General features: G+C 37.3%; 1 protein-coding gene across 1 annotated transcript in view; it reads left to right on the top strand.

The window, feature by feature from the left end:
• The window catches only part of TRHDE (thyrotropin releasing hormone degrading enzyme), a 210,334-nt gene that overhangs the window by 118,458 nt on the left and 73,416 nt on the right, over window positions 1-18,460 (top strand). Inside the window, exons 7-8 of the mRNA XM_075707003.1 lie at window positions 1,440-1,505; window positions 17,597-17,662. Coding sequence (XP_075563118.1) covers window positions 1,440-1,505; window positions 17,597-17,662 — 132 coding nt within the window. The remainder of the gene's footprint in view (window positions 1-1,439; window positions 1,506-17,596; window positions 17,663-18,460) is intronic.

Raw genomic sequence — 18,460 nt, forward strand, 5'->3', positions numbered from 1 at the left:
GAATTCCAAGACTATTTTGAACTTGAACCTATCAGGAAAAGACATAAAATCTTGTTTTGAAAGCTGAAGCTAGAGAAATTCAAATTAGTAAAAAGGTGCACATTTTCACTGTGAGAGTAAATATTACTTGTGACAAGTTATGTAGTGCTGTGAAACTACATAATAGTCCTTTTCTTGAATCTTCCTAAAATAGATGCTATTGTGTAAAGAGAAGCAATAAGTTTTTTTGCCTAAATTACTGTTTCACCTCTATTAACGCAGGAAGTCAGATTACGTTGTTGTAGTAGTCCTTTTGGCTTTATAACCTGTGAATTTTTGAATCTGTGAAATATTTCTTTTTTTTTTTTTTTTTTTTAATTTGTAATTGAGCATTAGCCTAATTCCTGAACCTACATCTGTAGCTGAGGCTGTTGAGCTCTAGCATCATGTTTTCTTACGGCCTTTGATTCACTGATTTTAAATCAAAACTGTCCTCCCTCTCATGCAGTCATCAGTACTAAGTACAACATTTGATTAATGGGATTGGAAGGCTGGTTGTCTTGAAATTGGATTGCAAAGTGTGATATTATAGCTAAATCATCAAATCAGATCTGCAAATATATTTCTGCTTGAAATAGAGCACTTGTGTAAGGGAAAAATACACAGCAATTGTGGTTCTGAGAGGGAGTGAGAAAATACAAAAGGGATGCCTTAAAGAAAGCTACTCTGGCAAGTATCTATCTGTTTCTTGGTGTAAGTACTGAGAATTAGAATCACCTGTGAAATAAAATAAATTTTTTAGATCTCTCTTCTTTGCCTGAAGGGGCAAAGGGATAAGAACTGGTATAAGTAGAGAAAGAGTGTTATACGAGTACTTACCTCTTTGCATGACAGTCTGGGAAATAAGCTGACTATTATTAAGTCAAATATGTATATCCACATCTTAGAAAATTCTTATGGAAATGATCCACTTCCAGATCATCAGATCTGAAAGGCTTTTACAAAGGAAAGTAGTATCACTAAATCCTGATTTACAATAGTATAATAGAGGTAAAAATATTATGAATAATCACTGTGGTAGAATTTAGCATGGACATTATTTTTTGCCCTCATATAAAACTGTGCAGTACTGCTGAGTGCACAGAAGGGCTGGGGGCAACCAGCTGTGGAGCTGACACATCCATGCTCCAGCAGTGGAGAAAGTGTCTTTTATGACCTGCACCTTATTCAGTATATGGGGCAGCGTATTAACAATATCAGTCTACTTCCTCACATTTCCTTGGAAGCATTTTCATTATATTCTCACTCTCTTTTTCATTCCAGCACAAAGAAAGATTATATTAGTCACAAGTTTCCAAGATGATAGTGTTGGATGGAAATGCCTACTTCAGTTTGTTATTATTATGTAATATTGACATGCAAATATGGTAACTTCTTTTTTTCTCTATTATTTCCCACAGGGTGCAGCTTTAATTCGAATGTTGGCTAACTTTATGGGTCACTCTGTGTTTCAAATGGGCTTACAAGTAAGTAAAGGCATTTCTGTCTTTGTGTAGGAGTGCATTTCTAGCAGTTTCTCTCTCTTTTTTTTCTTTTTCAACTATGTTTGCATCTATTTGTGGAAATGTTTCTTTACTTCAGGACCATCTGAGGCACCAACATATCCCTGAATCTGAATCTGATGGAAGACGCTGAGTAGTGTAATAGACATTGCAGTGCCCCCAGTTTCACCTGTATTTCTTGTATCAAGCGATTACACTTTAACTGGCACATGGTTTTGTGTCCGTATTGTGTAGATTGCCATGTAAAAGCCATTTTATCCATTTGACAACTGTGTGAAGGACTAGCTGAGGAAAGAGCTACTTCAATTGCATTTGTGTGCTGGTATAACAAATAATAACAAATGATGTCAAGCCGGCTAGAAAATACACAGCCCTAAAACTAGTAATGCTTTTCAGATAAATATTTTTGCCTTCCCTTCCCCCCTAGCAAAATCCTTGAGCTTCATTTTTACCTTTGATAAGCATGGAGTGCTCTCTGCCTTAACAATGTTTTGAAAACTCACTCTGCCTTTTAAAAGAAATTTAAAGAGGTAACATTTCTGTACAAAGAGAAAGAAATTCAACGTGCTGATTACTGAGGATGAACTCTTTTCAGCAATAATTCAGTGCAAATGAGTGTTTCGTGAACTATTTAAAAACAAACAAGCCAGAGCATAAAAAACAATGCGACTCCCTCTATTCCATTGAAATATACTGGAGTAAATCACATTACAGGCAGCTGTGATTGATGAATTATGTATGATGCAGCCTGCTACTTAGAAGTGTCCTTTAAAGTAAATTGATGTTCACCTGAAATACAATTATGCTAAGATGGAAAGAGCAATCAATCTTATCTGTTCTTAGTAAGCTTTTCATTTTGAAATTTAAATAAACTACATCTAGGATCAGGTCATTTTTTAACAGAATAATTCTACCTCTAACCAAAATAAATTGGAAGATAAAATATAAAACAAAAGTTAAATAAATGCATTGGTTATGCCAGAGGGGTGTGTTCCATGCAATAGGCAATGAAAGGAAACCTGCTGGAGAAATACAGCTTTTTGGAGAGTTTACAGGACATTCAGGGTTTGCAGCATAACTTATTCACAGGACCCAGTTGGATCATTTTCTTAGTTGTAACATGAGGTTAGATCAGTTAGATAATCTTCTTATCCAGATAAGAAGACTTGAAATCAAAAGTTTCCTTCATAAAATCTTGCATATGACAAGAGTAAAACCCTCGTCTCATTTAAGCCAATGAGACTTCTGTCCTTAGTCCGGCAAACTCCATATTCCAGCCAGAAATTTTTGCCTGCACAGATCCATTCATACGGAAATTCAAGAGCACTTTTTCCCCAAAAAAATTTCACTCAGGGTTTTAGAAAGAGAAAATTTTAATACGTACATCTCAAACCCCATTTTTCTGTTTTCTTCTACGTTTGCCTGAGAAATAATAGTGTGCAAGTTGTCCTGAAATAAATTTAGAAAGAAGTTCAGATCAAAGAATAGGGCTATGCAGAGATTAAATAATCATAATTACCATGAAGTTGTAATGGAGCTTTGTTTTTTGATTTGAGTGGTTTCCTATTATTTCTGCTTTTCACCGGTTCTGCTCTAAATAGAAACTCTTCTGTTTGCTAATGAAAGTCTATGAAAAATCTAACTGTGAAAATCTGACTAGTGAAAGTCTTGGCATCGGTTCAGTAGGAAGATGGTATTCTAACTTCTTTTATAAAAGAACTTTTTGAAATCCAGATAGAGATTTCCCATGCGTATGTCTCCAAGTTAAACAAAATAAAACATAAAGTTTGTAAACTTGCTCATAAGCTACATATTATACAATTGGAAATGTCTGTCAATCATTTAATTCTTTGTGTTTTGTGGATCTAACAAAATAGTGTTCCTGCACTGTAGAGTTGGGAGGCTAGCTTTGCTAATGATAAGGGGAACTGGAGGACTAATTTGCCCTTTCTATCATGCACTGGTTTAGGCTTTTTAGCTCTTTAGCCCCGGTACCATTACTTGGGATTTAGCATTATGTTGCCTTGAATCCAGTTTTATCATGGAATTCTAATGTTCAACTAAACCCTTCTCAAGGATAGCTGCAAAATCAAATATTAGTACTCTTCATAAATCTCTTCAAATAACGAATACTCTGAAAGTGCACTTAATGGTTCATTCCTCCTGGGTTATTCTAATGGCTTGCTGAGTAACTGAGTTCTGAAGGACCTTCACTTTATCTTATTTGCTTTGTTTTTCATTAGCCTCCAGTACATGGAGCATTTCAGTGTTAATAGTATTAATATAATTTTGGTTCTTTTTAGTGTATTAGGTATGTCCTTAAGTGTTTCACAGATGCAAAAAAAAAAAAGAGTATTCCTGTAGTCTTATTATACTAGCATAAACCAAAATGAGTAGCCCTTTATTTGTGTTTGCATTGAGTGTTTGTGGTTTCATCGAAATCAAGGTATGATTCATCATCTAATTAAGAGCTGCAGAATTAGAGCTTTTATATAAGAGAAGCTGCAACAAATATGCTAACCTTTGGGTTAAGGAGAGGAAAAGATAAGGTTTAGAGCAAGAAGCAAATAGGATACCTACCTTTTTTTTGTTCCCACTTTTTTCTTAATCTAATTACATGCTATCACCTGGCAGGTGGACTTTTTGAAGAGCAGCTCGAGATAGCTTGGGGGAGAAAAATGCCTTATATGTCAAAGAAAACAATCAATTGTGTTAAAAAGAAGGAAAAAGTTGATGAAGGAGAGCGGGGCTCTTTGTTGGATATTCTTTAACAATGAATATGAGCTGAAGGAAATGTGGAAAGGTGCACATGATCCCTACAGTTCAGCACACTGTTCTGTTGAGGAGTCTGCAAGGAGGTAAAATTGTAGTAGAGATGCTTAGTTTTACAGTGTAGATGGTTTTGGAGAGATTCATGTCTGTCAAGAACAACTGGCCTGTTCCTATCACGGTGAATATACCGTGAAAGACCATTAGATTGTAGTGTTGAAGTTCCACAATAAAACTGCAGCCAAGAGACTACCTAGTGAAGGTATGATTTTTTGGAAGCCCTTCAAAGACATATGATGTCTTGAATCATGTGACATTTTCAAACAAAAGATTTGAACTTTCTCACTGTTTTCACATAGGACTCCATAGACAAAACCGAAAGAGAACATATTTATATTGGCTGTAATGAATAATTGAATAATGACAGTAATAGCCACAGCTGGTAACGCTTGGATACGAGAAAGTCACAGCTATTATTTTGGTAGAAAATGTCTAATAAACCCTTCCTTCTCACAGTAGGTGATTTCTTTCTTTTTAAAAGTCCTGACATTGTTCATGATGTCCAAAGTTTCCTATGCTCCAGGGAAATTCAAGAGGTGCACGTCACTGAATGCCAGTACTATTCTTACAAAGTGGTGTTGCTTTTCAGTCAAAAAGCCATTAATCAGCTAGGACAGCGATTAGAGTATGAAGAGGCTTGGTCAGCACCGCTTGCTCTGATTATGTTTCTGAGCTGCATAGATTGGTAGAGGAAGAAGCCATAAGTTGGCCTTATCATTCAGTCATCACTCAGAGTAGTAATATGCAATATAATATTAGATTTGTGTGAGATTTTCATCTGTAGGCTGTTGTTCCTAATCTGTGTTCTTGAAATATGGTTGCTTACATGACTGGTGTCACTGTATTACATTTCCTGGAAGGTTTTACTGCTTTATGTCAAGGCACCTCTTCAAGTTATCAGTGGGGTTTTTTTCATATTAAATATAGAGAGAAAGCCCAGTGATTTGAAGGTGTAGTACGTAGATATGTGTAAAGAGGCACCTTCAGCTCTGTAATGAGACATTTCTGCACTGGTTTATTTAAATTTTTCTTATATTTGGGTTGATTATTTTGGAGCCTCATCTCTATTACTGTACGTTTGTCAACACTGCATTTCATTTGCCATGTGGCAGCTCATTGATCACATAGATCTGTATCCTTTTGAACTTCACTTGCTGCTGTGTATATGTTCATCACTCACTCTGATTTAGTGCATCATCAGCAGTTTGAATTAGTTACTGTAGGAATCTCTGCTTCTGTGATAAATTAACTGCTTTTGTACTTTAGGCTTCACATTGTAGATTTGGAAGAAGAATTTCCATACGGTGCTTTGGATATATGCTGTCTTTTTTGGTGCTGTTGAGTGACCACTGTATTGAAACAAACTGGTCAACCTTTCAGAGGAACTGGCTGGGGAAATATGACATGCAGGCTGTTAAATACAGCAAAGTTCAGACTTCAGTCACTTTTTACTATCATAAAGCTGACTAGTTAGACTTTCTTTCATCCACACTGCTTAGTATTGCCTGCTTTTTAGACACCTCTGTGCATGCCTGTCTTCTGTTTGAATTGTGGCAGTCAATGTGAAACCCTATCAGAAACTTTCTAGGTGTAAAATAAAGCTCTAATGTGCTATTTTCCATATTGTTTGCCACTTCTGTCCAAGACTCTAGTAATACGAGAAATGTGTTCATCTGTTTCCACAGTATTGTTTTATAATCCGTTTTTTACATAGTATATTAAACAGGTTTCAGCGTACCCATTTATCATACCTATTTAATATATCTTTATTCCCAGTTCACAACAGTTAGCTGTAGGCTGTTCAAAATGAGACATGATTAGAGACTTCTTAGTAGACTTTTCTGTAAAAACAAAAAAAAATCAGGCACCTTAGGGTCAGGCTCAGTGAAGCAATGAGCTGCGATGCTGTCCCTGGCTCATCAGTGCACACAGAACTACCTGGAGTCTTCCTCTGCTCAGTGGGAGTACGTAACTTTTGCTACCAGGCAGGAGCATCTTTACAGCTGGAGTACCTCTGATGTCGCAACTCACCTCACTGGTGCATTTAGTAGATGTTGAGTAAAGTACTTTTCAGCTAATTCTGCACCCCTGTCCTCTGGTTTAGAAGAGCACAGAGTGTATGACCTTGGTGAACATCAAAGTATCACCACGGGCATACTGGCTATGACCTGTCCTTAAGTTAGTTGCTACTGATCCCTTATTTTTTAAACTGTCTCACTTCTACTGACAGTTGTCAACAAGATAACTTGAGCATGTTAAAAGCAGGACACAGGAAATCATACGAAATCTCATAGGAGCTGACATCACTGTTTTCTACACTGGATGTCATATGAGATTGATAACATCTTTCACCTTTTCTGGCCCTTCAGCATTTCTCATGCTTCTAATTTACATCACTCTGGATTTTAAGTTTACATTTGTTAAATGAATTCAGTGTTATGGACTTTTTCTGTAGCTTTTTCCACCATGACTTAAGTAGGTCAGGAAAAGTTTACATAAGAAACTTCTGTAAGTTGCAGTGTCATGATATTTTTTTCCTTTGAAAGTGTTAAAGATATACAGCATAGTAAGGACCAGACTCATATATCACTACCAAAAATGGAAGTCCTTCCTCTAGCTCCAAGAGGATTTGAATATACTATGTGTATAGCAAAATGCTTCTGTTTAAAGAAAAAATGTGATTGAAGATGCATAATTTAAATGTACGTTTTTGATAAATGCTAAAGTTAATTTCATCTTTGCATTCTTTTCCTTTTTTTGTATGCACCTTAACCAGGATTTTTATGCAATTATGCAATTGTCCAGTGTTTTCTACATAGGACAATGTCTGATTCAATTCACAAAGTGGACCATGCTAACTGAATTGTCCTTCTACTCAATAGTTTTGTATACTACTTTTCATTTGCTTTGTGGCCTCAGTTTCTAACTGCCACATACAATTTTCTTAAATGCCATCCAGTATGGTATCAGAGTGCATCACCAACAGCTAGTGAACAGGAGACATAAACCTCATGGGGAGGGAGGGGGTGGTGCTAGCCTCATTTTATAAATGGAGATCTAGGTCCAAATAGACATTCTGGTGTTGACTGAAATTTTGGAGAGGAATTCAGTCTGAGACAGATATTTGGAAGACAAGATTTCAGCTCGGTTACATTTTGGCCACATTGGAGGTTCCAGTAGGGAGAGTTATAAAGAGTGATAATGGCAGGTGCTGCTGAATCTCAGTAGTTATGTCCCCATATGTCCCCAGTGCCCACGTTCAGAGCAAGGTTACAGTTGGCGTCGCCTTCACTAGGAGGAAGGCGTGCGGTCCTTCAGCTAGGATAAAATGTTGCTTTATTGCTCTGTCGCTAAAGCTTCTTACAAAAAGAAAAAGAATTAGTATACACACAATTTACTTAACTTGTTAAGTTTGTTTCCTCAGAACAGGATTGCCCTTTACAACAATGTTACAACCAGTCATATTACAGATACCATGTAGGTATTCACTTGGTGTGCTTTCAGTGAGCTTCTCTTATTTTGTTGCGTGTGAAATTAAGTTATGACTATTTTCTCCTTCATTTTTATTATAGGAATTATTAAGAGGAAGAATGATAGGCATGAATTCTCAGATAACATCAGCGGGCTGAGCAGCTATTTAAGAAAATGTTTTCTTTTGGAATAAAATTACACTGTTTTCCTGATAGGAGCTCAGTGGCAACCTCGCCTCTGTTGCTATGAGGCAGCACAATGGACTTTACAGGGCGCTGGAAGTACTCGTTTTGTGTGCAATTCTGCCGTCCTCATGCAATCAAAATTTCCGTTAGCTCTTTAGAAGTCAGTGGGGATATTTCCAGCACAAAGATTGCAGGATTGAACTCCTAGTTAACACTTAATACACGTTGGAAATGAAATAAATCTACTTCTGTTCAGCTTGGTGGAGGACATTCAGAAAAAAGCTGAATCCTTACTGCATAAAACAGGCTGTCATCAAAACTTTCTCCTTCTCCTTCTCTTTCTCCTCCTCCCTCTTCCTCTTCCTCTTCCTTTCTCTTTTTCTGCATACATTTAAAGTTCAGTTACTGCAGCTAAGTAGACACAGTAGCATAGAGGCAGATGTAAATGCTAATGATTTTTAAGGTGTCTTCATTTTGCAAAATTAAACGCAGCTCTAGTGACTGTATTGCATGATGGTCCTTAGCACCAAGAGAAACATTTGCTCAATTGTTACAAACAACAAATAACTTACAAGCAAAGTCGAAGCTTCACTGTTACTGCTTTCCTATCTGTTATTGTTCCTGTACAAATGTTATAGGTCATTATGATCTCGGCACAGCGACATGTAAATCATACTTACAGTAAGTTTTCTCGAGTGATTTATGGTGACCTTTTCATAGTAAGTAGCATTAATTTCTTTCCAATTCTGGGACTTCTATAGGAAAAAGTATTACAGAAAAGTACAGCAGAGATTTTTTGCCTGGTTAGCAATCCCTGGGCATAGTTCAAGTTAATGCAGAGGAATGAGCAGCCAACCTGTCACAATTAGCAGGTGCCATCCAAATATCTCTGGAAAACATGCCATCATTTTTTGTGTCCATTAAAAATATTTTTTTTGGGTAATATCTGGTTTTAGGTTCGAATGTATTGTACAACCAAACAAGGCAGAACTAAAATGAATGTACAAATTCAGTCAAATATATGCAGTTCAATTTCAAAGAGTACTTTATTTCTGTAAGGTTTGTTCTTAGCTCAGTAGTTTAATACCACTACCAAATAATACATCAAATACATTTTTCTTTAAAGCCAAGCTTAATATACTAGCAGGTGTTTCACTGCACAGTAGATAGCATCAGACTCTGCTAGGCAATAACTGCAATCCTTCTAACTGTTCCCTTTAGACTTCACATGCAAACTGCTTTGCCACCACACTGCAATCGCTGTTGCTGTGTTTCAAAATGGAGCCTCCTTCCTCTTCATGTTAATAGCTAATAGGTGAAGCTGAATTTTACAAGGGTAATAAACCTCTCCATTTAATAATTCTGGTCTTTTAATAAGGATTCCCAGCAAAGCAGGATATATTTTGAAGTAGCTGGAAATTTGCCTGAGTACAAATTTTGAATCTGTTTTAGATGTGCCATTCACATTGGATTCCCTGGGTTGCAATGCAGAAGATGTATTAATTGCAAAATTGCGTCTCTTACAGTGGTTTGAGGTTTGATTCTTTTCTTATGTTGGAATGAAAATGACAGGACCATACTGATTTCGGTTGGGTTACTTCTGATTTACAGCACTGGTCTGTTATCAACAAGAAGCAGGTAGAGCGAAGGAAGCAGTCCCATTGACTTAATGATGGCTCTTGCCTCCTCCTTTCTCTTGCTAGTTTCTCTTGTGTCTCAGCCTGGATGGCGTGCTGTCTGGGACAGGACACAGGTCCTATCTGTATCCTCTAAATGAATGTTACACTTGCAGCACCATGGATGCAATACTCTCAACATTGCCCTAATTCTTCTCCCACTGAAATCAATGCTAAAAATCCCATTGACCCATATAATGCCAGAAATGTCAGTTCTGCTGATTTGATTATTGTTAGAGCGTATGGGAGTATTATGAATTACAAAGGAAAAAGGACAAAGTAAAATACTATAATTATGTGGCCTATTCAGCATCATTGGCTCTAGAGAAAATTAAGATTTATTTCCATATATGGTTCCAGTATCACTCTTCCTGATTAGTAGTTATAGCTTGCTGTTTGGATATAATGATTTAATTGCAGATATGACATGTTGACAGTGGATATTTTCCAGTTGCTGCTGATTGTGAGCATTGTATCACTGTTGTGTGTGAAAAAAATCTAAATATACCTTTCGAAAATAAAAGGCTGGAATTTCAGCTGGTGTACATTGATGGGATTCCACTAATTTTCTTCCCCAGAATTTTATGCATTGACTGAGATAGTAGCCCAAAGAGAAGGCAAAACACAGCTGAAGTGAATACTTGCATGATGCCTCTGAAGTATGTTGCACACCTCTCAGGCTTCTTTTTTTTAACTTCTTTTTACCTGTTTGTGGGTTTGAATCTAGAAGTTAGCTAAGTAGTTCCTGACAGTGGACATTTTAAACACTGCTTTCCTGTGGTACCACAGTAGAATTATTTGGAACACTGAAAATGTTACTTGCTCCTAAGAATTTTTAATTGCTTAATGCAGCTAATGGTAAAAATACAGGCTGGATAAATTAGCAGTTGAGAAAGTGTGATTGTATATGGAACAGATAAAATAATTCTTTTGTGGATTTGGAGAAGATTAAAAAAATTAAAAAAACCCCAGTCCTATCTGCCAGGCCTGGACATCTTACAGGGACACCACTTTCAGAAAATTAAGAGACAGATGGAATTACTAATCACTTAAAATATGTTAGCCAATAAATTTCTATGTGAAAGAGATTCAACAGGTAGCTCCACTGATAATGTGTAGGATTATTAGAAATAAGGAGAAGAAAAAGATTATCTTTAGCAGCTCTATTCTTTGATTGTTCAAAGTGGTGTAAAATTCTCATTCAAGAGCTTTATTTTTAATGCCAAGTAAATGAGGTTTAAGCTGTGTTTATACAGGGACACACTAAAGTTCATTCAAAGTAGCTGAAGGTGTGAAAGTGTAATTTGATTAATTAAACCTCATTGTAGCCCCATTTGGGCACTTTCAAAACTGAAGTTAACTGTTACTTCATTTACTTTAATTCATGATACTGTTTTCATTGTAACTTGAAGTCACTCAGTTTAGTCTACTTCAGTTCTGAATGACAGTGTCCATACATAAGGTTTAATGAAGGTTAACTAGTTCACTGTAAAAATTAGCTTATTGATGAGGAATGATACCATCAACCATTAGCTGAACATTTGAAAAGAACATATGAGCATTGCTTTTAGAGAAATGCACTTCAAAATAAACTTCTTGTTTCCCTTAAATGTGATACATTGATAATCTTTCTTTTCACTGTCTTCTGAAATCACCGCTGTGTTTCTTTCTGTCTGGTCTCTTTCATAATACCCAGCACATACTTGGACAGGACACTGGCATAGGAAACCATCCTTCTGTTTTCCTCAATGCTACCTCCAGCTGCTCATTCCCACCCATGCATGGCCACCCAGTGCCACTTCATTTGTACCAGTGGAAGAGCCCTTTTTGGTAAATTTGATCAAGGAAGGAAGGATGTCCTTGGTGCAGAACAATACATTTACTTCCTCTGCAGGCTGTTTCAGAAGTCTAGCAAAGTAGCCTCGCAAACAAAGGGACGGGGACGAGGAGGAGCAGAGTTTGTGGAAGGTACTTAGTCTGACTGTACCACCAAAGTGTCGTCAAATTGTAGCTCAAGGGAGATACAGTAACGCACTTGATGCTGTGTCTGTATATAAAACAGAGGTGACAATTTTAGTACAAGGTGGGGACTATCTACACTGCAGCATGGCCTTCCACTCCTTATGTGCTTGCTGTTTCAATATAATTTTGATGCTGTTTTCTGTTCCTGTAGGTTGAAATGCTTTTTAGTTAGTTTAATTCTTGGCTTGCTGACCAGTGAGTAACTTCATTTTTTGCTGGAGGAACACATTTTAATGAAGTAGTAAAGTTTATGAAGGATATCAACATTTTTAATCCTCTGGTAGAAACACACTCATGAAAGTGAAAGTATATTCCATGACTCTAGTGTATTCTGTAGGTTTGCAGTTTCTGACAAGATTGCCTAGAAGCAGTTTTGGGCCCTCTTAGTAAAACTGATATAGAAGGTGAGGAAGTTGCTTGGCTTACTTGACCTGGAAAAATCTGTTACCAAGGGGTTTTTTGGCTGGCTTTGCAGTACTGCTTTGATAAGTGGTCTGATAAAGGCTGTTCTTTCAATTTGGAGGTAGCTCTGCAGCTTGACTCACTGGTACAAATTAATTCTGACACAAATAGAGTTAACCCCCATGTAATTTGCCTTATACAATGTTTACCATGACCAATAAGGTGAATTTACCTACTCCTTATTTTGTGCTCTACTCCTTGTCTGACTGCCCAGCCAGGAGGGTGATCACTTCACTTCCTGAAGGCTCTTTCTCAAGGGTTAGTCTGTTGTACAGCTGAAAAATACTGCAAGCCTAGTTGGCTATTTTAGCTTTTCTATTCAGTAGTCTTTCTCTCTTACAGGAATCTTAACTTCTTTGTAACTTGCTGGTAGTGCTTTACCACTTGTTCTCACTCTCTCTTGTTTGTCACTCACCATTGCAAACATATGCAGTATGTTCCTCCCTCTGACCCTTGGCCAAGCTTTTTTATTTGAATGCTAGGCAATGTCAAGATAATGTGCAATAGCAGCTTTGATGTTACCAGTGTGAAGGAAAAGGGGGAAAAAGGTGGCATGTTATAGTCAGTGAGTCAGCATCTGTCAGATGATGTCTGGTAGCTTAAGGTTAAGTATACAAATTTTGGGGAAAACAAACACTCTGGGTTTGATAGCCAGAGCCTTAGAGCCTGATTTCCACCTGAATGAAGTGTTTTTATTAGTAGCTCTAAATCTTCAGTGAGATACAGCAGTCATGTATAAAACTGTTCAACAAGAATATATTGTAGGCTGAAGGGAGGAGGATGTGCACACAGGAGTAGGAATGAAATACAAAAGAGGGAGGTAGAGGCAAGACTGCTGTTTCCTGAGCGCCCTGAGAAATGAGGGCATTCAGAGGAATGTAGTCAAAAGAATTTTATGCCAAAATGTTTTGCTACTTTTTCCTCACTCATCTTATATAGTGGAATTTCCCAGTTATCTTTAGGAGAAAAAGTAAGTTATTCAATGCTAATCTGTTTCAGATCTCAGCACCACTCATATAAGTCGGGAGCTGTTTCTTCAGCCAACCAATCAACTTCATACAGATAAACTGAGAAAGGAGTTTGGTCCTAGAATTGATGTTTCGGTTCCTGGTTATAAATCTGAAGTCTCCCCTGAAAGTTAAGATACATGTTTGGAGACTTATTCCCTCTTTACACTTGTTTAACCTCTTTGCATTTATCAGTCACTACCTTTTATTAGTTGTGAGCGTTATCATGTTTGAATGGTGGGGTAGTTCATTTTTTCGAAACCAAGAGGCTCAATCCCTAGCAGTACTGAGAGGACTAAGATTGCAAAGGGATAAAAGACTTTTTCCTTTTAAAAAATCTGCTTTTCTTAAAAAAGTCTAATACAATAAAAGGCCTGCAAGCTTAATCAATATAGCATTACTAAAAACATCTTTTGAAATCCTTTAGCACTGTTTACTGTGCTCCTATTTCTTCTACTGTTCAAGCTATCTGCTTCAGTACTCACATAATAAAATAATTTCAAAAGCAAGCCTTTTTTTTGTGGGGGTGGATTAAGATTACTGTTTGACAAAACATTATATTATAGGCTAAATTTGTTGGGATTTTTTGCAAGATCTTAGGTTGTGGTTGTGCAGTAATTGTACTTTGTTTTCATGGCATGACAGATTCTGGGTTTTTTTTTTTTTTATTTGATGCTAAAAATTACTAAAACACATGTCAGAAACCCACATTGTCTGATTAAATTTTTTTTATTGATAGAAGTGAGGGGATTGTATTCTGTTATTTGTTTTGGCAAAGAGTGGCTTCATGTTTTAATGCCAAGATGTTACAAAGAATATTACAAGAGGATGCTTGCTGAAAATGAAAATCAAACAATCATTTGTGTGTGTGTGTGCTTGATTAATTTTCATGTTGAGTGACACTGCACTAGGGTCTGTGAACTCTCTTTCTGTTTTCCCCATGACAAAGTTTAGAGGTGGCATTACAATGAAGGAGAAAGGGGAAGCTGTAGAAGAGCGCTTTTGACTCTTGGGTTGTTAGAAGTTTTCATGCCATCTTTTCTCCTCACACATACTGTAGGGTTATAGCTGAAAGTTAGGAAGGTGGCTGAAGCATATCTTCATGCTCCAGCATACTGCAGTTGATGGAACAGCTTTTGTACGTGATAGACTTGCAAGTTTATGATGGGAAGCAGCCTTGCAGCCAGATGGTTCTGGGCATATGTGTTTATGAGAAAGTGACTTTAAGTCACTTTACCTCCTTTGGAGCTGTGCTGAGCGCGGCTTAGCTTCAGGCAGCTGTGTTTTCAGTGCCATCCTCCTTTTCTGTTCTGTGGCTTGCATCTCTCTTCTGTTTGCTTTGGTTCTTTTCTGTTCAATGTAAAGGCGAAGGGGTAGCTAATACTCCTGCCCTGGAGAATTACAGTGAATGAGAACATGTCTTCTGCCCCTTTGCAAGCTACTTCAGACTTAGATATGGGTCCCCAGGAGGAAAAAAATGGTTATATTCCTGCTTGTTCCATCCTTAGAACAGACATGCAAGGTACGGATTGATCTTTGGCTCCTAATTTAATACTTCCTGGGATGTATTTGATGCTGATATGTATGAGCCTTTTCTCTTCCTTTTTAATTTGAGTGCCTGTCCATGAAAGGTAGTTCAAGAGAGGCTGATGATTTGGGAAAGAAAGTTCAGGCTGGGTCACAGTAACCCTAGCTAGCTTTGAAGTCAACAGCTTGGATGGTGGTAACAAAATGTAACTTTGCAGCATAGCTGGGAGTGTTTGGGTCTGGTGGTCGTCTCAGCATAAAACCAAGCTCTGGCCTGAGGACACATACAATACACATCTGTAAAAGCATGAATGGTTTGGGGACAGTGAAGCAGGGAACAGTAGTGCATTGTGTCGCCTAGTGCCAGAACTAGGGAGCAGCAGATGAAACCGGCAGACAGGCAGATGTTTGAAACAGGTATTTTCACGTAACAGATCACTGAAGTTGGAACTGCATTTTTATAAGGTGTTGCAAATGCTAAACATTTCTATGGGTTCAGAAAGCAACTGGCCAAATTCACAGAAGTTAACTATTAAATACAAAGATACTAATCTGCACAGGATTCCTTGTGCCATGAAGTGTTGGATGATTGGAAAGCATACTGGAGAAGTATCACTGTATGCTTGTTCTGTTTTATACCCTTTCTAGGTGTCTGCTACTGGTTATTGTTGAAAATAGGATACTGATACATAAGGATGTTTGATGGGACCTGGTTCAGTAAACTTTTGCGCTTGTGCCTGTAGAAAGTGCGCTCAGAATTTGGATTGCAATGTAGATTTACTAGTCGAAGCATGTTTTGATGCACACTGTCACTTAGGACTGCTTTTTGTGTAGTATGTATTCGGTAACACTCCTAGTTTGATGCTATGTATATGGTCTCAATGCAGCTTTCATGAAATAATGGAAAAATGGTTGATCAAGTTGTATGGTAGCAGGACTGTACTCGTATGTTGTGTTTATCATTGTATTTTCTCATTTCGTTGTAAACGTTAGGATTCCTTTTGTTTTTCTTTGTGTGGTAAACATGTTAGATTAGAGGATAATAAATTTTTAACTGAGTGACGAGCCACATCTAAACCTCCCAGTCTGTGTATTGGGATTAAAAACAAAAGAAAAGGGCAGAAGCATTTAATCTCTTTGCAGTCTTTCTGAATGCAAAATATAAGAGTCAGATTTAATGTCTAATGGTAGATCGGTAAACAGGATTATTGCCTGGATGGAGTAAATCCTCAAGCATTCCACCCATTTTATTTTGCTGTGTAATGATTCTGAAAGCAACTCTAGGATGGACCAATACATAGAGCATTTTCTAGTACCGCTTAGGATGCACATGTATATTTGTTGTTATTTATTTACCTCGTCCCACTTTTGTTTATTCCTAATTCAGCTTTTTAATTTGCAATTCAACTTCTTTAGCTTTGAAAGCTATTGAATATTTCACTGTGCTTTAAATTATTCTGTATTTTCAGACAAAAGGAAGCACAGTGTGCTATAGATGAAGCCTATATAATACTTTTTTTCCAAGTTAGTCTCATGACATTGTTAAGACTCGGTACTGCATTTACAGAGTCAGTGTTCTCTACCTAGCCTGTGATTAAATGGGAATTGCTGCTTGTTGTACTATGAGTTGGCTGACAAAAGCTAAATCTGTCACAGGTGCTACAATTTCTGTATCAGAAAATTTGCTTTCCAAATACTAATTATTCCCAAAGAATCTTACTTCACACAAAGCACAGATAACAGAGTCAGCAAATTTGTCCCACTTTTATCATTGTGCTGTAAATTAGGGTTTGTCTCCTACCATTGTGTAAAGTGAAGATGGTAGAAATTCAAATGCAGGAGAACCCATTGATTTACAACCTCTGATGTGTTTTTTCACTTAATTCTTCCAATCAAAATGCTTGAAGTGTATGTTATTCAAATAATCATTGCTGAATTTCACTTCTGTAATTGAACGAGCTGCTGTCTAGGGACATATGATGGTGGGAAACTTAAGTGTTTTCTCTCCAGATGTCATTAAAAATTGGAAGCGCTTTGTGCCTGAAAGGCCCAGACCTAACCTGGTCCTATGCTTAAACTATTAATTTGGGAAGTTAATTTAATATGATGGTAGCTTATCAGGAATTATCTTTCTGGTTGCTGTGGGAGGAGAATGGACCCTCAGTCATTGAAACGGCAGCTGAATAAGTGAGAGCATTCACTTTATAACCTCCTCAGACTCTGAGTCACGTATGTCATGAAAACACACATGTAAGTACCTGTGCACAAGCACAGAGTTGGGTTCCTGTCACCCCTCTTCTACCACCGCTCCCTGTCATGGAGAGCCTTTGTGATAACCTCTTACAGCCCTAGATGCCAGTATGATGTCTTTTGACATTGAAACACCAGGATCTCCCTAGATAGGAGTTTGTAGTTCAGGTAGGCTATTGCTCAGTTAAATCTTTTGTAACAAATCTAGCTGTCACCCAAGTGAGCAAATTTTTGACACTAGACACAGAATGACCTGCTAAAGTAGCAACTGGAACTGTGTTTCAGTAGCTTCTCCTTTCATTGCCAAGAATTATCTAGGAACCCCTTCTGAGATTAGACAAGTATTTTAAATGTGTGTTCAAAATATTTAGCTTATAGAGTGACTTACACAGAAAAGGAAGAGCATTGAATGCTGTAAATGAAATTTTTCGCAACAATTTTTGCATTGTAAACTAGCTTAAGAAACTGTTTATTTATTCCCTTAGGATGAACATATTGTATATTTCTAGATTTCTGACAAATGCAAACATTGATGTGATTTAACTTCTAATAGCAGTGATTCATAGCTCTAGTTGTTTGGCTTGTGTATAGTAATACTGATTTGTATTTTTATTTTATTTCTGTAGGACTATTTAACCATTCACAAGTATGGCAATGCAGCCAGAAATGATCTCTGGAACACATTGTCAAAGGTAAAATGCTTTAATCTATTGCACCGAGGGAGAAGCAAGAATTTACTGTGTATTTTTCTTGGTCAGGTTAGAAGTGAATAGCGCATATTGAGATCTTCAGACCCCAGAGCAAATATAAAAATTGATGCGAAGAAATTCCATTTGAGTTAACCTAGTGGCAACATTAAAATATGTTTTTTGCAGCATTTCTATTCTTTGTTATGTTAGAATATATTTTCCTTGCTTGTGCTGTGTCACTGATGTGCAGTAAAAGATACTTCATGGAATCTGCTATCTTTGACTTTAGTGGCAGCACGCTGTGGCCCATAAGCTGGAAAGCATGTGACAATGCTGAGCTTTGGCATTTATATCAGGTGTGTTTGTGAGTTTGTATGGAGTTATGATTTGCGTGAAGGACAAAAGTCTTAAAGCTTTAAAGTTTGGTGTAAACAGATAACTATTTACTGTAACATTTGGCATGCTGTAGAGACTTATAGTTGCTATGTCCATGCTCCCTTTGGTTGCTATGTCAAAGCTCAGCTTGAATTTCTAGAGCCCGGTCCAGGGATCTATAAGGGCAGAGTTTAATTTTCATAAAGCAAGCCAAGGATGCCTGAATTTCTCACCTACAGAGCTTAGTCTGGGCATTCCAGAATAGACAGAGTGCAAGCCAATGTAGAGTACAGTCAGGGAATTTGGGCAGAAGTACCAACTCAAGCCATGGTAAACATTGTAATCTAGTTGTAACTATTGACACCAAAGCTGGGATTCAGCTGGAGGTCAAGACATCTACATTTATCTAGACAAGCAGGTATATAC

Source organism: Pelecanus crispus, chromosome 1 (assembly GCF_030463565.1).
Source record: "Pelecanus crispus isolate bPelCri1 chromosome 1, bPelCri1.pri, whole genome shotgun sequence".
Lineage (NCBI taxonomy): Eukaryota > Metazoa > Chordata > Aves > Pelecaniformes > Pelecanidae > Pelecanus > Pelecanus crispus.